This window comes from Ictidomys tridecemlineatus, chromosome 6 (genome assembly GCF_052094955.1).
Source record: "Ictidomys tridecemlineatus isolate mIctTri1 chromosome 6, mIctTri1.hap1, whole genome shotgun sequence".
NCBI classification, from domain to species: domain Eukaryota; kingdom Metazoa; phylum Chordata; class Mammalia; order Rodentia; family Sciuridae; genus Ictidomys; species Ictidomys tridecemlineatus.
Genome location: NC_135482.1, coordinates 155,897,726 through 155,924,282, shown reverse-complemented (window position 1 = coordinate 155,924,282; position 26,557 = coordinate 155,897,726). Strand labels below are relative to the sequence as shown.

The window sequence follows — 26,557 nt, the reverse complement described above, 5'->3', positions numbered from 1 at the left end:
GTTACTGTCTCCTCTGAGTTCACATTGAACTTTATTTTGATATCTTTGTTTTTATAACCCATATCAATTTTGACATGAACTAGATTTAATTATCTTATATCTATCTCCCTGTCATGTGTACTTCCTGAATAGCAGTCTCTGTATTATTCATGTATAATACTTTGTGCCTAATAATCTGCTTTATACATTAGAAGTACATAATTAATGTTTATTTAATACACTCATGCATTCATTCCTTCTTTGAGCAAACATTTTTTGCTGCCTACAAGGTACACAACATGGTGATAGGTACTAGGTGCATAAAAAATTATGTTATTGTATTCTTGTCTATAACAGCTATGCCTAGCAAGAGAGACAATCATATGAACAGCTAAAGTTCACCTTAAGTGTAGAGTACTTTCTATGGAACAATTATTAGTTCAACTGGTAGGGTAGAAGTGAAAAGTAAGAGGTGCTTCTAAGAGTCAGGAACATTTGATCTGAGCATAAAAGGAATGGACCTTATAAGTATGTCAGGCAATGAGAAAAAGGAAGAAAAAACTTCAGAAAAGAGGAAAGATATACTTGATGCTTAAGGAACTTTTAATAACACAGTTTGGCCTTAGGGTATATGATTGAAGGGACTGAAATGCACCCATCTGAGCAGCATTATTAAATATGTACTATACTCTGGTTACTTTTCTAAGCTTGAGTGATTGACCAGGGAACAAAAGCAACATTCATGTTATGCTCTAGTTCTTGGCAAGAGAGAGAGATAATGAGATAATGAAATATGTCCTATGTCAGATATTGATAAAAAAAAAATAAAGCAGGAAGGGAGCCAGGGGCTAACAATTTTAAATAGATTGGCCAGGGAAGGCCTCATTGAGAGAACTGGTATTTCAATAGCATTGCGCAGTAAACTATTTCTTGTTTTTTGCCCCTATAAACATGCCTTGTTTGTTTCATCAATATATTAAGTACTTCTTTACCTCTTTTTTGGAGTGGTTTTAAAGATGTTCTGGTTTACTTAAATGAACAGCAGTAATACCTAAATTCAAACAAGAGAACAGGACAAATGAACAATATCCTTAGGTTCATTCTGAGATATTATAAGAGATGGCTCAGGAGATAACAGAACTTTTCCGTCTCAGTATGACATAAACTATGTGAAAACTTTAAAAGGTGAAGTTGTTGAAATGTCTACCAGTAGAAGTCAGAAAATGATGCACATACCATCTTTTCGCATTATTCTGGAGACTGGCCACAGTGATTACCCTGACATAGTTCATAAATCAATGAAAAATGATTGCTATGTATAACTGCTCATTTAATCAGGGTTCATGAAGTAATGTGATAGATACCAGAACAGAAAAAGCATCCAGATGCTGAACTTTCTATGCAGTGTCAGCTATCTTCAGTTCAATCAAGTTTCCAGAAGGTGTTGGCTCACAACCACAGCTTCTTGTTGCTGTATCCTCAGTGGTGACTTAAATGTTTTTATATTGAAACAAATTGGATATATTATGGAATAGCTTTCAAAACCTACATCAAATTTTAAGGTAAAATGCAAGATGACAAGGAAATGTGTTTAGGGCCTGCTTTAGTTCTCTGCCTTCTAATTCCTCACATAGCTGTAACTTTTCTATTTTTAATATATATTTTAAATATGTAGTTGGACACAATACCTTTATTTATTTATTTTTATGTGGTGCTGAGGACCTCACAAGTGCTAGGCGAGCGCTGTACTGCAAGCCACAACCCCAACCCATGTACCTTTCCTTCTTTGATTAAAATTAGTCTTGAAGAGATACTAGGATTGAAGTGAACTCTAAATTTTGGTGCTAAAAGCAGCATATATTGTCTTTCCTATGATGCAGTAGTTCTGTTTTAAAAGAGAATCTAAAAAAAAAAACTTAAAAGCTAAAAAGCTTCTCATCAAAAGAAGCAATCAGTGAGGTGAATAGAGAGTCTACAGAATGGAGCAAATCTTTATTTACCACAAGCATATCGGGTAGAGCACTAATCTCTAGGATATATAAAGCACTCAAAAACCTTAACACCAAAAAACCAAATAACTCAATCAATAAATGGGCTAAGGAACTGAAAAGACACTTTTCAGAAGAGGATATACAATCAATCAACAAACATGTGAAAAAATGTTCAACATTTCTAGCAATTAGAGAAATGCAAATCAAAATCACTCTAAGATTTTATCTCACTGCAGTCAGAATGGCAGCTATCAAGAATACAAACAACAATAAGTGTTGGCAAGGATGTGGGGAAACAGGCACACCATACATTGCTGGTGGGACTGCAAATTGGTGCAGCCAATCTGGAAAGCAGTATGGAGATTCTTTGGAAAACTTGGAATGGAACCACCATTTGATCCAGCTGTCCCACTCTTTGGTTTATACCCAAAGGACTTAAAAACAGCATACTACAGGGACACAGCCATATCAATGTTTATAACAACACAAATCACAATAGCTAAATTGCAGAGCCAACCCAGACACCCATCAGTGGATGAATGGATAAGAAAATTTGGTTATATACACAATGGAACATTACTCATTATTAAAAGAGAATAAAATCATGGCATTTGCAGGTAAATGGATGGAATTGGAGAATATAATATGAAGTGAAGTAAGCCAATCCCAAAAAACCAAAGGGCAAATGTTTTCTTTGATATGAGAATGCTGATAATGGCGATGGTGGGGGGAACATGGGAGGAATGGAGGAACTTTAGATAGGGCAAAGGGGAGAGAGAGGAAGGGAGGGGGCAATGGAGTAGGAATGATGGTGGAATGAGTTAGACATCATTACCCTAAGTACATGTTTGAAGACAGGAATGGTGTGAAAATACTTTGTATGCAATCAATGACTTGAAAAATTGTGCTCTATATGTATAATATGAAATGAATTGCATTCTGCCATTATTTATAACAAATTAGAATAAATAATTAAATTTAAAAAATAAATCTGAAAAAAAGAGAGAATGTTATAAAAACCTAATAGGAAAATTATAAAAAATTAAAGCCACATTTTCTTTATAGATTTTGTAAAAAAAAAAAAAAAGTACTCACTTATTTATACACTGTTTTTGTTGACTGGGGTGGCTAAAATCTAGTTAATTTAAAACTATAGCATTGTAAATTTTTCCAGGTTGATAAACAAGCAAATGAAGATAAAAGAATGGATTATAGTATATCAAATAATATTATGTAAAAATTCAACTTATATTGTAAGTTTTAGTTAATATGTATTACACCAAATATATATATTGGGTTATTAACCAAGAGACATGCTTAACTAGCTTTGTGGAGAGCACTCCTCTTCTGGTAGACATTAATGGCAGCAGGAGCACGTATTATTTGTCTTAATGATTAAAAATATGTTTTAATTTTGGGCTGGGGTTGCATCTCAGTGGTTGAGAGCTTGCCTCTCATGCATGAGGCGCTGGGTTCAATCCTCAGCACCACATAAAAAAATAAATAAATAAAACAAAGATATGGTGTCCATCTACAACTAAAAGAATGTTTAAAAAATGTGTTTTAATTTTATTCTTTCAATTTAATTGCCTGTTGTAAAATATCTTTTAGTACTTAATATGCAAAATATAGTTCATTCTGTAATTCAAAGTAATATGTTATTAACATGATAAGTTCCTTTAAATGCTATATGAATGTAAGTTCATTGCAGGAAGGAATTTTTACCTGTTTTGTTCACAGATAGTCCTCCAGTATCTAAAGCAATCCCCATTACTATATGTTCAATATTATTTGTTTAATGAAAGACTATGGAATATCATGATATGAAAAATGGTCATTTACTAATTTTTATGTTTTATTACATTTTTATTTCGTTACTCAATTTATAAATTATTATGTAGTATATTTTCTAATAAAGATTTATCCAGCCAGGTATGGTGGTGCACACTTGTAATCCTAGTTGCTCAGGAAGCTGAGGCAGAGGGATCTCGAGTTCAAAGCCAGCCTCAGCAATGGCGAGACCCTAAGCGTCTGACTCAACTAGACCATCTCTAAATAAAAATACAAATAATAAAATAGGGCTGGGGATGTGGCTCAGTAGTGGAGTGCTTCTAGGTTCAATGCCTGGCAATCCTCCCCACCCAGCCAAAAAAAAAAAGATGTATTCAAAGGACAAAATATTCATCAAACTCATCTTTGATTGCTTCTGTGAACACAACTTTGTATTTCTGTATTTATTCTTCTATTCTCCTTTAAAAACTAATTAAAATACTCATTTTTCTCTTCAGATAAAGGACCTATAAACTGCCTTTTATTTTTTTCTGGAAAATAGAAAAGTTCCTTCAAAGAAATTGGATCATATTGAGTCCCTGAAACTTAACCCAGCAGAAAGCTAGTTTTCAGAGTAACAATAAAAAGTACATTTTTCTTTTTACCATTTTAGTAGATTTGTTTTATTTCTAAAAACTTGATAACTGATAAGATTTTCAGAGAAATTCAAGAAAAGATTTATCATCATGGCTTTGAATGTTGAATTTCTTTTAAAATAGTATTAATAAAATAGTCCTAAGGAGACATGGTAGAGATAAATAGATTTTGAAAACTAAGCATGTTTTGAAATGATTAGCTGGTGACTGTTTTGCTGTAGCTAATTTCTGCCTCTTTCCCAGCAACAACCTACCTCTGAACTGCAAAGTGTTGCATCCCAGTAGACTTCCTTTCATAAATATTATCCTCTAACGTCTTTCTTTCCTTTGTATTTTGTTAGGATTTTTTGCATTTTGTCTTGTTAGCGATGAGTGATTGACTACCAAATAAACTACTATGTGTCTCCAAAACAACTTTTTTAAAAGCTGGAGTTTTTTCAGGCACTTTACCAGAAAAAAAATATTTTGCTTATCTTTCTAAAAGAACTTTTTCCTCAAAGCATTCAAGGCATTCAAAGCACTGCGTATATAATACTCTTTTCCCCTTTCATTCTTTTCCTTTTATGTTTCTTACTTTTCACCATAATATTCTCTCATATATTCTATGTTATTTCCCTTGGTAGAGGTGAGCTCTTGGGCTTTGAGAGGGTAAGTGATTGATAAAACCAAAAGTATTCAAATTTAGCCCACTGCTGGTTTTTTAACTAACATGACAGTAACCATAGTCTTAATTTGTGTCTTCTTTTTTTTGAGTTGGTTGGCAGCACTGCTCATAACAAGGACTGTATCTGTTTGAGGTTCTAAGGAAGTTTCTTCCTGTTTTCGGGAAAATCAATTTGTCATTTGCAGGTAGAGGGTAGTGTTATGTGCCCCTATTCAGCACAGAAACCAGAATGTTTGTAAATAATTAATTATTAAACTTGTTTGCATCACCTTTGTCTTAAGTACCACTCACTGTTTTATTAATGATTATTAGTGTTCTTTACATTTATTTCAACTTATTAAACTCATTGTTAAAACAGTATTTTGATGATGTTATGAACTCTTCTTCATTTGAAAAACTACTTTTTGACAATATTACTTCTCGATAAGTATTTACTACTCAATAAGAAGTATTTACTTCTCAATAATAAGATATATTATGCTTATATCTTATTTGCTAAAAGTATTATTTAGTTCTATTTTTATAATCACCCGTTTGTTTAAAATAATAAGCAAATATCTGGTGCCTCTTTTGATCTATATTCTTCTGTCTTTTCTCATGTTTGATTCATTGTTGAATGGAGTGCTCATATAGCCATCTTTATTTTAATGAATATTATAAAGGAGATTTTTGTTGGCTATTTGAAACTCTTGTATCTTCCTTCTTCCTTTACTCTTAAGTTTATCTATTAATTTTCTTCCTAAAAGAAATAAAAACACCCATCTATTAAAATATAACTCATTAAAATATAATATTCAAAATAAACACTATTTTGAGAACTTTTCCTCCTTCGTAAATTAGAAGATGTTACTTTACAAGCAACATTTCAGAACAGATTGTGCTTGCTCTCTAGAGGCTAATTTTATTTCCTTATTTTAACAAAAACTTGGTCTTTACATACTTTAATTGCATCTGGAATCATTGTGAGTTACTATTGAACATCAGTAACTCTAATTAAAAAAAATTAAAATCAAAGGTTAAAATAGAGTTTAATGTGACATTTCTTTTTTATTATGCAAATTTTTATTTATATATGACAGCAGAATGCATTACAATTCTTATTACATACATAGAACATTATTTTTCATATATCTTGGTGTATATATAGTATATTCACACCAATTCTTGTCTTCATACATGTACTTTGGTTAGCAGTGAACCATCATTAATTATCCCATGCCCCCTTCCTTCCCCTCCAACTCCTCTACCCTATATACTAGAGGTCGTCTATTTCTCTCATGCTCATGCTCCCTATCCCATTATGAATCAGCCTCCTTATATCAAAGAAAACATTTGGCATTTGGTTTTTGGGGATTGGCTAACTTCACTTAGCATTATCTTCTCAAATTCCATCCATTTATCTGCAAATGCCATGATTTTATTCTATTTTATTGCTGAGTAATATTCCATTGTGTATATATGTGACATTTTTATCCATTCATCTATTGAAGGGCATTTAGATTGGTCCCACAGTTTAGCTATTATGAATTGTGCTGTTATAAACATTGATGTGGCTGTGTCCCTGTAGTGTGCTGTTTTTAAGTCCTTTGGGTGTAGACTGTGGAGAGGGACAGCTGGATCAAATGGTGGTTCCATTTCCAATTTTCCAAGAAATCTCATACTACTTTCCATATTGGCTGCACCAATTTGCAGTCCCACCAGCAGTATATGAGAGTACCTTTCCCCCCCACATCCTCACCAACACTTATTGTTGGTTGTATACCTAATAGCTGCCTTTCTGACTGGAGTGAGATGAAATCTTAGAATGGTTTTGATTTGCATTTCTCTAATTGCTAGTGTACATTTTTTCATGTATTTGTTGATTGATTGTACATCATCTTCCGAGAAGTATCTGTTCAGTTCCTTGGCCCATTTATTGATTTGGTTATTTGTTTTTTGGGTGTTTAGCTTTTTGAGTTTAATGTGATATTTCTTTGAGCAGTCCTTTATTGACACAGGCTTTAATTGATGGACATATGTAGTTTGTAATACCATAAGAAATAGGAACAATTGATAATAACTTAAATGTCAACTATTAGCTAATTAATTCATCGAGTATTACTGGTAAATTAAAACCATCTCTTTATTAAACCTTAGGCTAAAAATAATACGACAAAGGTGTGTTTCAACTTTTTTTCTCCTTAGTTTAGTTGAAATTATTGACTAAATTTTTATTAGCCAGCATTTCAAAGATGTTTTTGAGAGAAACAAGTCAAAATAGAATTAAAATTTGCAGTAAAATATTTTCTTAATGTCATTGCTTTTTGTGTGGAGAATTAATTTATTTTATTAAAGATGCTGATGAATGCAAAACAATGATTTTAATGAAATGCTTTTTAAAAAGAATTATCACAGTGTCTTTAAGAGTCTATGCATATGCTATCTACAACAACAATAAACACCTTATCCCTTACTAAGTTGAAGTTCATAGTTTATAGGATGTCTTTTTTCTTGTATTATATACTATGCAGAAGATAGTATATTGTTTTTCACCCTTACATAATCAGGGTAACTATCCAAAATGCAAGCCAACCAATTTTAAGCTCAGTATCATTTCACATATGTTACTAGTCTGCTTTTTCTTTGATGTGCCAGATGAAATGATCAGTAATAAGAAGAGAACAAATCCACTCTTATTCCATAAGTTCCTCTTTCTTGCTGACTTTTCCATTGAAAACCATGTTTCCTATTTGTATTTATCTTCATTTTAGTCTTTTATGGAAATCATCTGATTTGTGCTTGTTCCCTCAAACATATGGTTTTTATTTCTAGCACAAAAGTCTTTTGAGCTCCTCAAATCTAATTTGACAAGTCGTATGCTATCAGAATACAAGTGTTATAGAGCAGTTTCATTTGCCTCTTTAAAATTAGAATTCAGCTTGAATTTACTGTTCTTAATCTGGTGTAAAGCACTATAATTATTAATGTAACACTGAATTTCCTTCCTACTGACAATGATGCAAGAGTTTCTTTTTCATTTTTGGTCCTGGAAGGTATCATGTTGTTACCCATTAAATATATGAGAATTGAGGTGAGAAATTCACTATATTGCTATAAAAATCTGTGTGAACACATCTTTTTCCTTTCATTACCCACCCCCTTCTCCATTGCTAGAATATTAACAGTGAATTTAAGTGAGTTAATTAAGCTCTATTCTTCATTAGTTCAAAACTCTAAAAACTAATATGTTAACAAAAGGCAGTATACAGGATGTCTAACAGTAAATTTATAAATATTAATGTACAGAAAATGGATGCTTGTATATCATAACATTGTCCTAGAAATATTTAATCCATACCAAAAGTTGATAAATACCAATAAATTGTCACAACATATTTTCACTTTCCTTAACATTTCCCAGGGCTTTATTTTAGATATATTTTAATTTGATTTTTTTTAGGGACGATAAAAGAATAATTCTTTGGAATGGATTTTTGGTAAAGCGTATGAAGCAGTATATCTTGGGGACAGGTGCTAAGTACCCTAAGGGCTGGTGTCATGAGGTTAGCAGCTTGGAAGAAGGTTCAGGAATAGCAGTAGGCCAGATCCCAAGAGAATAAACAAAAGAAACCAATTACCATTTGTTCAAGTTAGAGGAAAAATCCTTTCAAGCTAGGTATAAGCAAAGCAGGTAATCTGGAAATTGTAAATGTCAATAATTATATTGTCAACATACCAAAGTAGGTCCTGATAATTAAGGACTTTGACGTGAAAAATACCCACTAGCCAGGTGTGATGGGACATATCTGTAATCCCAGCGCTCAGGACAGTGAGGCAGGAGGATCACCTGTTCAGAGCCAGCCTCAGCAATTTAGTGAGGCCCTAAGCAGCTTAGTGAGACAGTGTCTCAAAATTCTAAAAGTAGAATGAAAAGGGCTGGAGATGTGGCTCAGTGGTTAATTCCCCTGGATTCAATCCCTGGTTAAAAAAAAAAAAAAATAGTTACCCACTACATTAGTAAGTCTAAAATTCAACTCAGCTGGAGGACAGGATAGACATTAAAGCATCTACTCTCAGTTCCATGGCTGATCAAACCCAAGTATACCTTCTGAACATTGCTGTGCTTTCTAGTAGAGGTGAATTAGGACTCTTCCTTTCCTCTAAGAGAATCAGCCTTAATATAACCCAACATTTACTAGAGTGGGTTCCAGATTTTATGTTTTTTTTTAAAAAGTTTCATCATCCAATAAATTTGTATTCTGTACTATAAATCAAAATGTAAGGTTTTATTTTTTTTACTTTTTATCATATTTTATTTTATTTGTTCAGCAAATATTTATTTAATTCCTTTCATAAGCCAGACATCTAGATACTGGGGACAGAAGTGGGATAATATAGATGTTCTATATTTTAGATCTTCTATCAGTGTAGAAAAATAAATCTTGAAATAAATAATTGCAATATAGTATACTAAGGATTGAGATAGGAGAGATCAAGGGTCAAAGGGAATACACAACAAGAGCACATACTCTGGTCTTCAAAGAGTCAGGGAAGAGACTTTGAAGAAGTATTGTTAATACTAAAAGCCTAAAGATCAAGTAGAAGTTGGGCCAGGAAATCTCAGTCACTTCAAGAGCCATAACAATAACAACCAATGACTAAAGCTGGCATGTTATTATACTCCTGCTGCCTTCCACATACTATGCCACAGACTTTCCAAGCATTCCTTCAGCAATTTTTCTGGGCAGATCTTATTACTTACCCAAGATCATATTACTAACAAGTAGCCAGAAGGAAAATTTACTGATTATTCTGACTCTAGAGTCCTATTTCTCCTACCCCAACTGCCTCTCAAAGCAATTAACTAATTTCGATTGAATTTGTTTTGCTTTTAAAAAAAATTTGAGTGCTATGTTAAATTTGCTTTGGTTTTGATTGATATGTGATATTACTTTTTAAAAAAAATAGATACACATTTTACAATTTTCACAGATGGTAGTAAAATTTGGCATTTGGGCGTGAGTTTCACATGCATATTATAGCACCAAGTTTTGAAGTTCACATTCCAAGTAATGTCTTACACATACAATTTCAACTTCACATTTTATTTTAACTAAATGGTAGGGTCATTTGAAAAGACAACTTTGAACCATTCCAAAGAAAGGCATTACTCACATTTTAATAGTAGTTCTAATTCTCTGAGACTTAATCCAGCTGGCCGTAGTATTTTATTTTTAAAAAATACAGTATATATAGAAGGAGATGATATTAAATTGATCCCCTCAAGTCTTTGAACCTGCCTAATACCTACAGCTTCTGTGCATGTTTAACAAAAATATCCATAAGTAATACAGACCTTATATCTCATCAGGAAAGAGGCTTACAACACCAAGATAACTCACTATCAATACTTTTGAAGATTCTCAATTAAAGGAGCATTTGATAAATAGGAAAAAGTGGCTTAAGATAATAAATTGGATTGCTGTAAAACCAGCAAAATTTTAAAAATCCAATTAAGTAATTCTTCAGTGTTCTTGGAAGTGGTGTGAGTCATGCTTTAGTACCTAGTGATAGCTAATTGGGCTATATGATATAATTTGTAGACTTGCTTTATTTATTTGACCATGTCAACATGCCAATTATTACCAAACTTGCCCATCCTATTATTATAATTTTTTTTTCTGTGCTGGGAATGAACCCAAGTGTAGCTACATTTAAATTTTATTTTTAAATTTTGAGACAGGGTCTTGTGAGGTTGCCCAGGCTGGCCTCCATCTTGTGATCCTCCTGCCTTGGCCCCTGGATTGCTGGGATTATAGCATGCACCACTGCACCTGGCTGAGATTACTTCTAAGTAACATAAATATTATATATAATATAAAACATTTTTTGAAATTTCTCTATTTCATCCTCAGGAGGTAATTCTGAGATATGAAATGATCATAAAGGAGAAAAGAAAAAGAAGAACCTGATTAATCTATAAACCTAGATTAATTTCCAAACCCTTGTAATTTATATTAATTTAACAACATACCATTGCTGGATGAAATTTCACTTATTATTTTTATTTTTATTCAGAAAAGCAGGATGGTGAAACAAAATTTTAAAAGAACTTCTCTTGTGTGGTATTTTATTTGTAATCAAACATTGGTTTATTTCCTTATTAACTATAAAACATGTTGATTTCACCTTAGGGACACCACAGTACAAACACTTACTCTTCAGCCTTCAGTTAAAGATGGACTGATTGTGTATGAAGACTCACCTTTGGTTAGTAATCCAATCATATGAATATTTTAAATATTTTAAATGATAGCTGTGTTTCATCCTTTGAATAAGTAGAGAAATCTCCCATAGATTCTAATGTTTTTTAGACTAACTAGAATGCACTTGTTCAAGTGTTATTTTAGGGGCAGATATTTAAATGTAAATTATTGGGAAATATTATTTCTAAAATTATGTTCTCTTTTCAGAGAGAAGGGGTGGGGAGAGAGAGAGTCATAAATTTAGGGAATGACAAAAGTCCTTTACTGATTTCTCTTCTAAAATTTTTTTTAAGGTTGCTATTGTTTCCAAACGTGTATAGTTTGAAATTAGGTAATATTTCTAGAAAAGTTTTTTTTTCTTTTGGTGGTTTATTCTAATAAAGTGGTTTTATCTAATCAAATATCAGTGTTTTAGGAAACTGGGGGGATCTAGTCCTCAGCTTCCCATTTGAGACCCAGGGAAATCCCAGCCTGCCAGGCATGTGACCCTGTGCAGCAAACTCCTGCACAACTGCAGCACCAGTAAGCCATCATGGGACCTCTGTGGTCCAGACCCAGAGATGTGAGTCTAGGATCTCCTGCCTGAGGTCATTTGGGTTGGGCCCAACTTTCCTTTTATCTGTGCAGAGATGGGGTTGAGGATAAAAGCTCCACGTTTTCTTTTTCTACCCTAAAATTTACTTATAACCCTTAATGGTTTTTTTAATCTCTCATCAATTCTTTATAAAATATTTGTGGTAAAAGAAACCACCTATTTAATGATGTTATTTCCTTAAAATCATTCATCACAATTGTGCAGTCAGAAAAACTTATAGTTCATAGTGTTATATTTCTTGCTATTTAAAAACAGTCTTTACATTTAAATTCATTGAGCATTTTCTCCTACTCCCCCTGGGGGAAAGAGTTTTAAGAGTTTTTAGCTTTTATCTTTATTTAATGATGTCACCATTCACACAGTCACTCAAGTCCTAGGATTCTTATTTTTCTTTTCCTCTCTTACTATTCAAATGGTTGCCCAACCTATAGTTTCTACCTCTGCTGAACTCCTCAGATTAGTCTAACACTTTTTATTTCTGTTTTCTAATGCTGATGCCCAATCAGGTTCCCAAACAAACTCTTTTAAACAAATTGTTACAGTAATCCCCTTTTAGTTTATTCTGCATGTGGCTGCCAGATTAAATATCCTAAAGTGTAGCTCCACAGTTTTTTTCCAACATGTGTGAACTCACAAATATTAAATTATATCCCATTATTTAATGAGAGAAAGTATGTATTTATTGGTCTGGCAAACAAATTCCTTAGTAGTAGAAACCCAATCTACTCTTCTAGTGCCTTTTTTCTCTTTTCTTACATTTGACTTCTATTTCAGTTAATATAAACTACTCATATTCACTCTTCAATAAATATGCTCCAGGAGTTTGACCATTGGTTTGCTTTTTTGTTTTGAATACCACATCTCCAGCACCATGCATTCTGATCTGTTACAATATTAAAATATTACACTCTTTTTAAGAGCTAGAACAAATGCAATATTCTGAAATAATTGCTTATGGTGTCTCAACTCCTCTTAAATTCCATGGCACTTTGATTTCTCTATTTATTATACTTGTTGTACATCTCCCCTATTCTAGGTATGAAATATTATTTGGTATCATTATCATAGGAATAATTCTAAACTGAAGGTAAATTAAAGGATTCCTGTGAAGTTAGTAAAATAGTAACTGTGAAGATTCTGGTGGAGATACATAAATTTTGTTTTTAGCTGTGCTGCAGATTTTGAGTGTGTATGGTAGTGTGTAGCCATAACTTAATACTAGCTATTATAAATCCAAAGCACTAAGTGATGAAGCTTTAATAATGCTTACTTTTATTTATTTATGTTTGTTTATGATAAGTTTTCTGTCTTCGAAGGTTAAAGCAATAAAGATGGGTCATGTTCTGGTTATAGATGAAGCAGACAAAGCCCCAACAAATGTCACTTGCATTTTGAAAACTCTAGTAGAAAATGGAGAAATGATTCTAGCAGATGGAAGACGCATTGTAGCAAGTGAGTATTAAAACTGCAATGTTTACTGTCATATCTGTAATTTTTATATCTCTGGTATGGACTCAAGCAGTAGGCATAATTTCAATATATATTAAATTGTCCATGTTGATAATTATTTATAAAAAGTAACATTTAAGTCTAGCTTTATAAGTTTTACTTTTTTGTGGGAGAAGGTGCTGAGGATAGAACCCAAGGCCTATTGTATGCTAAGCACATATTCTACCACTGAGCTTATTCTGAGTCCCCAGTTTTATTTTTTATAGCCAGGAAGGCATTTTTGAAAATTTCTGTGGTAATATTAGGACAAATCAGTGTCATATTTTTCTACCCTGAGAATACTAATATATACTTTATCAATTCATTTCTCCATTATTTGTGTTATTTATTTTCTTTAATATCTGGAATTTTAAGACTAATTTTATTATTAGCTCAATATAATTAGAACATTTGCTAGACTTATACATGTACATATACACACACATAAAATACTTACTAAGTATTTGTGTATTTATATGCATATATATACACATCTACATATATATATATATATATATATACACACATCTACATATATATATACACATACATACACATTAGATACACACTCTTCTTTAGCAGGAAGTAGTTTTCCTCTGTTTTGGATTGTCTTCTTCTTGTTCCTACTCACATACCCTTTTTGTTATTGTTAGGAAAAAATGAAGAAGGGTAAATCTTATCAGTTTATTTAACCTACAGAGAATATTAAGTTTGTTTAACATAATATAAGAATATTTTCTAGCTTTTAATTTTAAATTTTTGCCTCCTGAAAAGACTAGCCATTGAAAATACATATCCAATAGCCTAGTAACCAAACAAATTAGGAGAACTAAAGTCTGCAGTATTTGAAGATAGTGTAAAGAAGACCCCATTCAAAAGATACAAGATGAGCATCATAGAAGTGTTCCTCTGGACATTACCATTGTAAGGTTGCCATATTGAACCTCAGTTCAGACTAGTAATAGCATTCTATTATTTTAATTTTACACTGAGTTTCATGAAAAAAAAAAGAATTTGTGTTAGTCTGAATATTCTCTCTTAACATCTTTTCAGACTCTCAGGATTGGAATTCTGCCGGCTCTTTTTAGAGGTATCTCAAGGACACTAAAATAGGAAGAAAGATTTTCTAAAACAAAATCATAGTTAAAGAGTGATTATTTCCTGGCAACCCTCTACATTTTCTGATATGTTTTTGAAGGATAACTGACAAGTAGATAGGCAAAATAATTTCCAAACTCAAGCATGATTGTTCATGACTAGAATTTGTTATTGTTGTTATTTTGTTATATTTTGTTTGTTTTGCTTTTTTGGTGCTGGGCACTAGACTCAGAGCCTTATGTTAAGCATGGGTTTTTTTCGCTGAGGTACACTGCTAGCCATGTAGATGATATTTTAAATAAAGGCACCTGAAGTTCTTTTAATGGAGCTTCATAAACCATCAATTCCAGTCCTGTCTTTTTTTCATTTTCCTTGCTTTTAAAAAACATTCTCCATTTTTTAATCATATTTCTTTTAATTGAATAATTAAACTTTGCCTATGGCTCCATACTCCTCTGGTTTTCTTTACTAAAATTAATCAGGATAAATGTTAAAAAACTATAGGTTGTATTAGCACATGCATATATGACACATTGAAAGATTATTGTTTGGTATCATAAATGATTGTAAGTATAGGTTCTTACAGACTCATCTCAAAACTCCAGGTGTGTCATAACCATCATGTTTTAAAGGTGGACAGCATAAGGCTAGGGTTTACATAAACCTAGATGGTAAGTGGTTCTTCTTAAAATAACCATAGTAAAGCTCTTACTAGCAGCTCAGACATTATCTGGAACGTGCACCAACCAGGAGATTGTAATATTTAGTTTCTTTAATGCCATAAACACGTGCATAAAACAATTCCCTAATTGGAAACAAGTCAGCTGGGTTTTTAATTTTTTTTAGTTGTAAATGGATGCAGTACCTTTATTTTAATTATTCATCTTTATGTGGTGCTGAGGGTCAGTTGAACCCAGTGCCTCACACATGCAAAACAGGCCACAACTATCTATCACTGAGCCACAACTCCAGCCCCACAAGTCAGCTTTTTACTAATGAACTGGCAGTTTTTGAGACCTCTATTTTATGTAGTTATGTTGTAGGGCGTGTGACCTAAACAAGAATGATATCTTAAGCTGCATACTCTAAGGCTTTGTGCAAAGGGAAGCAGCTGATAAAAAGTAAAGATTGTGTGGATTTTAGCCTTGGGTATTCCTTGTAGCTCATTATAAATTTTTATTTTTTTATTTGTTTCAAGAATAATGATATCTCAAGCCAGTATTGTAAGACAGTGTATGGATAGATTTGCTTTTTGATATATGTTGCACATTTACATAAATATGCAAGTTCTTGTAGAGTTTAGTATATTTATCAATATTCTGTTCTTGAGCAAACTTTTTCAAGCAAGTTTTTTCTGCAATTCAGTTGTCACTATGACTACTTGTGTTAAAGTCAGTAACTTGACATTCTTAAAAATTATTAAATAACAATAAAGAATAAATGGAAATTTTGTTTTTCAGATTCTGCCAACGTGGATGGACGAGAAAATGTTATAGTGATTCATCCTGACTTTAGGATGATTGTTCTAGCCAACAGACCTGGATTTCCTTTCTTAGGCAATGATTTCTTTGGCACCTTAGGTAAAAACAGTAATGCTGATAATAACAATCACATTAACAATAATATTAACAATAACAAGTTAATGACAGTGCCGGAATGGCTGTCACGGTTACTCTATGCTGTACCACAATAACTGCCCTGTGTATCTTATATTCAAAGAGATTATTCTTCTCTAGTCAATTAACTAATGACTGATAGAGGTGGGCTTCATATCTAAGTCAATCTGATTCCAGAGCCTTTTTTTCTTAATTATGTTAAAACTATATGTCATTCAGGTCTTTTTGGAATGAAATAAGAAATGTTTTTAGTGTCTGTTTTTGTTACATTTCCCTAACTATGAAAAGGGCTAAAACAACTCTGAGGAAACACATTCACACTGATTAGAGGCCCTGGAATAAACTTAATCATCATAACCTTCAGGAACTTTTCTTTTCTGTGGCAAATATATATTTCTGGACTCTAATACTCAACATGAGGCAGGGTGATTCTCCTCTTAGGATCTTTGGCCTAGTAATTCCACATTAAGGAATTGACCTGATTTAAGTACAAGTATAGACAATACAGCATGTTTGTAATAGCAAGAAACGAAACAAATCAAATACAATAAGTCATGAAAGTGGTACTCTATTTACTCTTTGAGGTTCTTTTCAGGGTAGAAGGGATGTATATACACATATATGTCTTACTTGTGTAGAATTTCTCCTAACACAGAAAACTGGCAAGAAGGGAGGGTTGTTTGTCTTGAAATTCAGAAATGGACATGTAATTTGTTCATTTACTATTTTTGTATTTTTTAACCATATATAGATATTTCTGTAAAAGCCGTTACCCATTCATGCATTACTGATACTCTTACAATGTAGCAACGTGAAAACACTAAAGTAAACTTGTAATTGTTTCTAGTGTGAAAGGGTTGAGTTTTTTTATGTAGTTTCTTCATGGGTCACACACATCATATTAATTTTAATGTCTATAAGAACATTAATTCCCTATTCTGTCTTTGTCTTTCATCCTCCTCTGAATCCTGAAATCTAATCTGCTGTGGCTCAGATGAAATTCTAGCCCTCCCTGCAGTCACTTCTTCCACTGAAGTCCTTTCGAGGAGTGTGTGTGTGTGTGTGTGTGTGTGTGTGTGTGTGTGTGTGTGTATTTCTCTCATACTGGGTCTAGAGAAAATAAAGAGTCTTTGCTTCTTGTTGCTATTTATGGGTTATTCTCTTTGTTTCTTCCTTAAAAGTTCCTAGCTTTACATCTTGTGTCATCAGATTATATTATTACAACCCCTTGTTGCTGTTGTCTACCTCCTTGTCCTTTCTCCATGATTTTTTGTTCTTTGTTCACTGTCACTCTAACTTCTCTGGGAGTGTTTGCAGTATAATGCATGTGGATTTTCCAACTCTCTGGTTTCAGGGCTTCTTGGATGTTTTTATTCAAGTGATTTTTATTCCATAATATACCTCAGCCACTCACTTCCATGGACATATCCTAGTTGTAATTACTGAAACTCTTCTATAATCTCAATTTTATAATTCTATTTATAACTTTTCCTTGGGTTTTTATTTCATCACTGCAAAACCTCCAGTATTTCCTGTTACTCCTTCTAAGTAAGTACCCCAAATCCAACAACCTTTCATACCAATTAGAAAACATACATACATGGAGCTGAATATGGTTAGAAAAAGTAACCTCACTTTTCTTGACTAGGGACCTCACGTGTCCCTTATTGCAATCACACTGTGCCTTCCTAGTTCTTTTACTTTCATGTTCTCTTAGCTAAGTAATTCAGATCTTCTCTCCCCTCACAGCTCTAACCCTGCTGGGTGAATTTTCTTGTTTGTTTTAAAATTGTACAATACTTCTGCAATCACTTGTGAGAAATTGAAATCACTTGTGAGAAATTGAAACATAGAAGGAGAGGTCTTCTTCACTTTCCCACCAGTCCATACCACCAGTTAGGTATGAATGACCCATACCTAACCAGGATTCAGTTTCTTGACTCGCTTTCCATACGCCTATTATTTTTTCCTAGCTTCCTACTGTACTGAGAAAAAAATAAAAACATCCATAGACTTGTGTCCCCTGAACATTCCATCTATAGTGTTGTGGTTTCCCACCATTTCCAGGTAAACCATTCACACTTTCATCAAGAGCCAGTCCCTCCAGATGAGTACACAATTCCACTTTCTTAAGGATAGAGCTTGAAAAATTCTGCCTTTCCTCTCCCATATCAGCAGTTTCCTTCTTTGTTCAATTGTTCCCATCAGCAATCAACTTTGTTTTCTTTTAAGATATCTTCAGTCTTAAAAAAGACCCTCTAATCCTCTGTTTTTGCTAGCTGCTATTGGATTCTTCTACTATCCTTTTTAGCTACACTCCTCACAGCAGTTTTTCACACTCAGAGAATAATCTATACTTGATAGCTGCATTTCTCCTTCACCAATATCTTTTTTTTTAAAGAGAGAGTGAGAGAGGAGAGAGAGAGAGAGAGAGAATTTTTTTTTAATATTTATTTTTTAGTTCTCAGTGGACACAACATCTTTGTTGGTATGTGGTGCTGAGGATCGAACCCGGGCCGCACGCATGCCAGGCGAGCGCGCTACCACTTGAGCCACATCCCCAGCCCCTCTTAAGTTCATTCTTATAAGATTTTTGTTCCCATCTCTCCACAGAAACATTCTTGTCTAGGTTATCAGGGACTTTTCCACTGTTAAATTTGGTGATCAGTTTGCAGTGCTCGTCTTTTTAAATCTGTTAGCAGTACTGAATAGAGTTGACACAGTTGGTCACCCTCTTTTCCTTAATGCACTTTCTTGTATTTGACTTCTAATTCTCCTCCAGCTGCTTTTTTGATTTCTTTCTACATTAATGACTATTCCTTCTCAGCCTCCTTGTTGCATGCTTGGTATAATGCTGTTAGTTCTCTTTTACTTAGCTATGCTCATGCCTTGGTAAAATCAGAACATGTTATGTTTTAAAACACCATTTATACTCTTGTTGTTGCCAAATTTTTATTTCCAGTTTAGACCTGTCTCCAAACTATACACTGATATCTAACTGTCTATTCAATAGTTCCCATATCTTGGATCTAACATATCCACAATGAATTTACTTTTCTTGATTTATAGTCTCTTTTTTCATCTCAAATGATAACTCCATTTTCTTTGGCCCAAAAATATTTCTTGACTTTTCTCTTTCCTCTTGATTTCTTACCATCTATTAGGAACTCTTATTGGCTCTATCCTCAAAATATATGCAGAATTATGTTATATTCATTATATTACATTACAGCTGTATCATATTATAATTATTTGATCTGAGCCACCACAGTCTCTCATCTGAATTATGAGAAATAGTTCTCTAGTGGATCTCCCTGTTTCCACTGTTATCTTTTGTCTTGAACTGTGAAGGATCTAAGATTTTACCCTACCTGCCTTTAACCTAACAAATTAGCTTGCCACCATTTTATGGAAGAAGATACTGGAGTCCTGGGTCGGAGGAAAAGGAAGGATTATTACTCACAGCAAAAGCAGATTGGCATTTACACTAGTTCCTCAAGGCCTAGGTCCCACAAGATAGCACAAAGAGGCTCAAATGATTCCTGCTTTTGCATGAGATGCTTTGCAGCAGGGAGGAAGCTTAATGTTAGGTAATCCAAATGTTTTATCATGGACAATAAATATGCCTTATGTTGTTCCAGAGGGAAAGATATTTGCTTTACAAACATTCTTAAAAATATAGTCAATGGAGTCAGCGTCTTTGCTAATAAGATATGCTACAATGCTATAGATCCCAATACCCTTCTGTAGTCTTTTCTCGACACAACAGTCCATTCTTTTGTTAAAATTCCTCCCTGGCTTTCCACATTACTTTGACTATAAGTAGTCTTTATAACAGTTTATAATGTCTTGTGAGATATGTCTCCCACATCTTGTCTTTCTGACCTCCTGCCTTATCCTGTTCTGAACTGCTCTCCCTGTCACTCATTCTGTTCCAGCCATTCTGTTCTCCTTCCTCTTCTTTTCACATGCTAGATATTTTTGCTTTAGGGTCTTTTATTAGCTGTACTCACTGTGTGGGATGCTCTTCCCCCAGGTGTCTACATTTTCTTAGATGCTACCTTCTCAATGAGTTCTACCTGGTTGATTTTCACCACCATAACTACTTCTATTGTCCTATACTATGCCTTTCTTTTTTCTTTGAAACTTATACTTTCTAATAGTTATCATTGATCTCCCTTTGCTTGAATATAAACTTCACTAGTATAGGGAATTTTGATACATATGAAATACCTAAATACGTAAATACATATAAAGTATCTAGAGTTGTACTTGGCACATAGAAGATGTTTAATAATTATTTGATGAATGAATAAATATGGAGACAATTGTCTTTTTAAATCATTGTTAAATTTCATTTTCAGCAAAAACTGTTTTACATTTTATATTTGAAAACTTTGTGATAAAAGTAGAAGTTATCATGGCTTTCATTTTAATTGAGTTACTTTTAAATACACACACACACACACACACACACACACACACACGCACATAGCCCTACCCCCACAAACAATAACTTTATTCAGATGGTTTCTAAATCAGAGCAAGATCTTACTGCTATCTGACTAGGTATCTTCTTTTTCTAAAATGAACCCCTTAAATGATTTAAGTTTAGTTATTTTAATTTTCTTTATACCTGTTCTTTTAGATTATGGATCAGGGAATTTTATGACTCAGCATGAACAATTCATCCTTCTTTTCAGAATAAAGTGTATGTCTCTAATTCATTCCTTCTTGTATAAGTAACAGATTAAATATTTTGCATTTAGAATTCCATTTCTTGGTTTTAATTTAGACAACATCTCTGCAGTTTTCTTTTCTAAAACTCTCCTCTAAGGTATATTCTAGCAATCTGCACACTATATAACTTGTTAGGGTCATAATGATACTAATTTTCCATTCTTTAGAATACATTTAAAAAAGCATTCACATAAGATGAATATATATAATTTCTGAAGATCTTCAACACTTGTAAAAATTAAAAAGGCAGTCTCAGAACCACGTGAAAAATACACTCCTATTAATGGAAAAGGAACAAATCACTAGAATTGTATTTGTTTGCATGTATGCATTTATTTTAAAATACTAAAGCAGATCTGGAAAAATAAATGCGCTGAACTTAATGAGTGCCTCTTAGAGAGGGAATGACATTGGCAGAGATATTGAGGAGACTTTACCTTTGTATTTCAGTTATCTCTCAGGAAGCATTTTATTCAAGTATTATGTAAATTTTAAAAAAATATTTATTTGTTAGTTGTAGTTGGGCATAATACCTTTATTTATTTATTTTTATGTGGTGCTGAGGATTGAACCCAGGGCCTCGCGCATTCGAGGCACACGCACAGTCGCTGAGCCACAATCCCAGCCCCTATTATGTAATTTTTTAATGAGAAAAAACTCATGCCAAATAAACCACCATCACCCAGTTTTCTTCTACTTCAGTCATTTCTTTCTTCTCTCTACAATCCTATTGTTGGATGGGCTTTCTATACTTTGATGAGCAACCAATGGTTCTTCAAACAGCTCTTGCATTTTCTCCAGTAACATTATAATGGATTAGTCACATGATAAATGTGAATCTTCTTTCTCCCTTAGGTGACATTTTTAGCTGCCATGCAGTTGACAACCCCAAACCCCACTCAGAACTTGAGATGCTCAAACAGTATGGACCAAACGTGCCTGAGGCCATCCTTCAGAAGCTTGTGGCTGCCTTTGGGGAGCTGAGGAATTTGGCTGACCAGGGCATTATTAGCTATCCTTATTCCACCAGGGAAGTAGTAAACATCGTCAAACACTTACAGGTATGGCACACACCTGGAAATAGAGGTTTAGAAGAAGCCACTAATCTCTTTTTATTCAGACTACATAATTTATAATAAGCCTTTTAATTTCTATAAATAATCCAATTACATAATACAAAGTGTCTGCAGTCTAAGTTGTGAATGTAGAAGACAAATGAACATTATCTATTAGGCCTTTGAACTGGCTTTGGCAAAGTTCTATACCATGGTCATCACCAAGCAACTAGGAAATTTGTGGAGGAGGGTTCAGAGGAGGAAGGTGAAGTAAGAGTGAGGCAGTGAGACAATGGGGAGAAATGTTAATTTGTTTTATTTACTCATTTCATAACAAATATATATGTGCGTGTGTATATATACACAGACACACACACACATATATCTATAGAAACATTACATTCTATCCCATAAATATATAAAGTTATCTGTGAATTAAAAGAATATATTTGGGAAGAACAAAAAGAAAAATAGAAATCATTATTCTACCTATAAAATCATAAGTCCAATTCAGTCAGTTTAGATCACAGAACCTAAAGAAAATCAAAATGCAAACAGAGCCATTACAGAACCCAGAGGAACCACCAGTGTACATTTAGCTGTAGTGGTACTGTTTTCTTTCCCTCTACTGATTGATCCCTATTTTTCTATTCACTGTACTTTTTATGTTCTTCCCTTATTGTTCCTTTATTTTTTTCACTTATTAATAGACTAATTTTTCTAAATACTTTTGTGTTCATATTAACACTGCCTTAACTAGTATTTTAAAATTGGTCATCTGGTACTCATTTTAAGGAGGGGGGATCCAAAAGCAGGTATAGTCACTGAACACCTGGTTCTGAGTTCTCCCTGATGTTTAAGAGTGGGAACAGTTACTCCTGAAATTCTAGTATTTATTTAAAAAGAAGCAAACATTAAAGGATAAAAATGTATGTTTTCCAACTATCTCTGAATCTAACAGGCTAGTAAATTTCTGCTAAAGTTTATTTGTGCATTTTGTTCTATCAGTTTAATAAATCTTTATAATGTTGTATACTTTATCACATACATAATAAGGATTTTATTTTTTTTTAATACAGAAATTCCCCACTGAAGGTCTTTCCAGTGTGGTTCGGAATGTGTTTGACTTTGATTCCTACAACAAGGACATGAGGGAGATTTTGATTAACACTTTACACAAATATGGAATACCTATTGGAGCAAAACCTACCAATGTGCAGCTGGCAAAGGAGTAAGGCAAACTCATTGTTGATAAAATGTTCTTGAGCATTACTCTTTTGATTCTGAAATACTAATAATTTCTAATCTACTGAGTTGGTATGGAAATCACTTTCCATGAATAAGCTTTGCAAATGTATGTTGCTATTTACTGGCTGGTTTTCAGTTGAATAGCATTATTTATAGACTTGTAAATTGAGAATTTCAATTATAAATATCCCATGAGTAGATGTAATACAATCAAATAAAGGGAAATATTTGTTTCTTTAACAGTGTCTGTTCTTTTGTTGAATTACAATGGGTCTCATTATTTCATAATCCAGTGCAAAATTGTACAAACATGAAAACTACATTCTAATGTACATTTTGTTATGATGTTCTTATTTATATCACCATATAGCTTATGGTAGTTTTCTGAATTTATAATCACATTAACTCTGTTATTTATTTAGTTTTTTAAATTTCAGCTTCATAATTGAAAAAGATAGGCAGTGAGAACAAGCAAGTTTATTTCGTGTGGGCCAGTTGCCTTCCTTTTATTTAGTAATCAAGGCTATACTTAACCTTAGTTAAGATTCTTGCAAATATGTTGTTTACCAGAATGATCGTTGGTAGAGTTTGTTAGAAGTAACCCAGCCAGTGCAGGTTCACTGGAAAATAATTTTATCTTATTTTTTTAAAATATTCTTTAGTTGTTGATGGACCTTTATTTTATTTATTTATTTGTATGTGGTGCTGAGAATCAAACCCAGTGCCTCACACATGCCAGGCAAGCACTTTACCACTGAACCACAATCCCAGCCCTCTGGAAAATAATTTAAAATATGCATAGTTTATGGATAATGCATCTAATGCCAACTTTGTCATAAATATGATCATTTTTCATAAATTCATAAGATACAATAATTAATCAAAGTAAAATAATATTTGATGGTCTCATATAGAGGCAATATAAAATTTGTTAAATACAAATTAGTGATTAGTTCAGTAATATATTTTTTTTCTAAGTGTATACATAATCCTTATTTATTTGTTCTTCGAAGTCATTGTAAAAACTTGTCATAATATACATATACACCATTAAAATAAATTTTTAAAGTATCAGAAATTTCTTAAAGAGAAACAAATATTTCCCTTTTGTGGTAAAAGCACAACATAGAATTATGTTAAAAATTATCCATGTACTAGTTTGTATTATTGAGTGATTTTTTTTTTCAAGAATGATTGGGTATCAGTTACTTAGCATAAACGTTTCTGTACAATTCTATTTTACCTACTGATTAGCCCTTAGTATGCGCATTTTGAAACTAGGTGAGTAATTGAATAGGCATAAGTTATCTCCTATATTAGTAAGTTCAATATGCAAACTTCCACTACTACCCATGTTTATTACTTCCTTTTTATAAACTACATTTTCATTTGGAAATGGGCCAGTTTTATTAATATTAATAAATTTTTATAATTAGAGTTATTTTCATGGAAAATAGGCTTATGATTAAAAGTTATTGATAATATTTATTTAAATATTAAAATAGTAGATCAATCATAAGAAAATTGTTGGCAATTTCAGTTTCTACAGATGACAGATTGATGGTTTAACTTATGATCATCCTAAATTCTAAACTGAAAACTTCTTGCCATGGCATATTAATATTTGCCTTTGCAAGTTAATTACAATTCTAGTACTTATACATGAGTGGATGCAAAAATATACTGAGCCTGGAAGCAATATGATCATACTCATCCTTAAGATGGGGTTGGAAACAACTATTTGTCCACCTACTGCATATAGCTAAAAATAAATTTATAGCAGATGTGGAAGATGAGTGCATTTTTCCTTTGGAGTGGAGATAATGGTTGACTATAATTTGCATAATCATTCAAAGCCTTGTTTTCCTCATCTGTAAACTACAGTGACTTCAGAAGTTCAAAAGTAGTGATGTTTTATTGCCCATTAGTGAAATTCATAGGTTCCATAGCACTATTTCTATAAAATTATCAGCCTTGTACTTAAAGAAGGTAACATGATAAAGTGAACAGCTTGGGAATCTAGCACTCGACCTGCATACCTGGGCCAGAAATAGAGAAACAGTTAAAAAAGACAAGAGTCTTGCACTCAGAGAGCTCGAAATTCCATCTTGGTCATTTGAATTTAGAGAAGTTACATCCTGGTAAAATGAGAGCTTTGTATTATAGACCATATAATTAACTATCTATATCAGGATATTTTTGAGAATGGAGGGGGAGAGCTATTGATGATAACTCTGAAAAGAGATGTGAAGTAAGACTCTGTTCTAGTCCAGCCTGAATAAGTGTGTGGTTGTCCTCATTATAGAGCATTAGCAAGGTCCCTTCCTATTCTAACATTTTGCATTTTTCATGTAATCTTTTAAAAAAAATTTGTAGTTATAGATGGAAAGAATGCTTTTATTTTATTTGTTTATTTTTATGTGGTGCTGAGGATGGAACCCAATGCCTCACTCATGCTGGGTAAGTGCTCTGCCAGTGAGCTACAGCCTCAGCCCTTTAATGTATTTTTAATGTCTCTCAATTCTGCAAAAACAAGCCAAAAAATAAAGAAATAGTACAGGTTAGATGTCTCTAATCTAAAAATCCAAAATACTTCAAAATCTGAAACTTTTTGAGTGCCAAAATGATACCACAAATAGAAAATTCCACAGGTATATTATAAGGTATACCTGAAACATACATGAATAATATTTAGATTTGGGTTCCATCCCCAAGATATCTCATTATGTAATTGCAAATATTCCAAAATCTAAGAAAAAAATTCAAAATACCAAACAGTTTTGGTCCCATGCATCCAGATAGAGGATCATCAGCCTTTACTAATACTTACCTTTCTCCCCCTTAAGTACCACACTGTGGACAGTAATCACATAGACTTCTGAAGATTTAAAGTTGTCCGCATGCCATCTAATATTTGACTTTGACTTTTCTCCACTTTTTGCTAAATGTTTTGTTCAACTAGACCTTTAGACTAAACTAGTTCTCCGAGGCTGGTTCTGCCTAGCTCTGCAGGTTGTTTGTTGTTTGGAGAGGATCCTCTTTAGATTTCATCTCCTAGGGAAGAAGGGTAAAATGACTCAACTACTATTACTATCCTTTTGCCCTGATAGACAAATTTTTATTGCAAACTGTTAATTTTCTTTTCCTTTAATTTAACCATAGTCCTTATTGAATGGGAGCAAAAATTACTTTGAGTCTAGACCAAGATGGGCATAGTTACGCTTAAGATGAGAACAGAAAGATAATTTCGCCTCCTACTACATATAGCTAAAAAGAGACATAAAGCAAATGTTGTAGCAGAAGGAAAATTTTTACACAAGAGAGAGATGACACTAAACCATTATTTGTATAGTCATATAGCTTCTTCTTCAGTTGAAATCAGAATATACTCTGATTGTTTAGAGCAGTAATA

At 33.0% G+C, this 26,557-nt stretch overlaps 1 protein-coding gene across 2 annotated transcripts in view; it reads left to right on the top strand.

Annotated features, from left to right (window-relative positions):
• Positions 1-26,557, top strand: part of LOC101965792 (von Willebrand factor A domain-containing protein 8) — a 391,795-nt gene that overhangs the window by 204,491 nt on the left and 160,747 nt on the right. The window contains exons 22-26 of one of the 2 annotated variants that reach the window (XM_078015855.1): positions 11,234-11,309; positions 13,217-13,352; positions 15,947-16,066; positions 21,698-21,903; positions 22,977-23,128. In XM_078015855.1, the coding sequence (XP_077871981.1) occupies positions 11,234-11,309; positions 13,217-13,352; positions 15,947-16,066; positions 21,698-21,903; positions 22,977-23,128 (690 nt within the window). The remainder of the gene's footprint in view (positions 1-11,233; positions 11,310-13,216; positions 13,353-15,946; positions 16,067-21,697; positions 21,904-22,976; positions 23,129-26,557) is intronic. The other variant, XM_078015856.1, reaches the window with a different exon arrangement.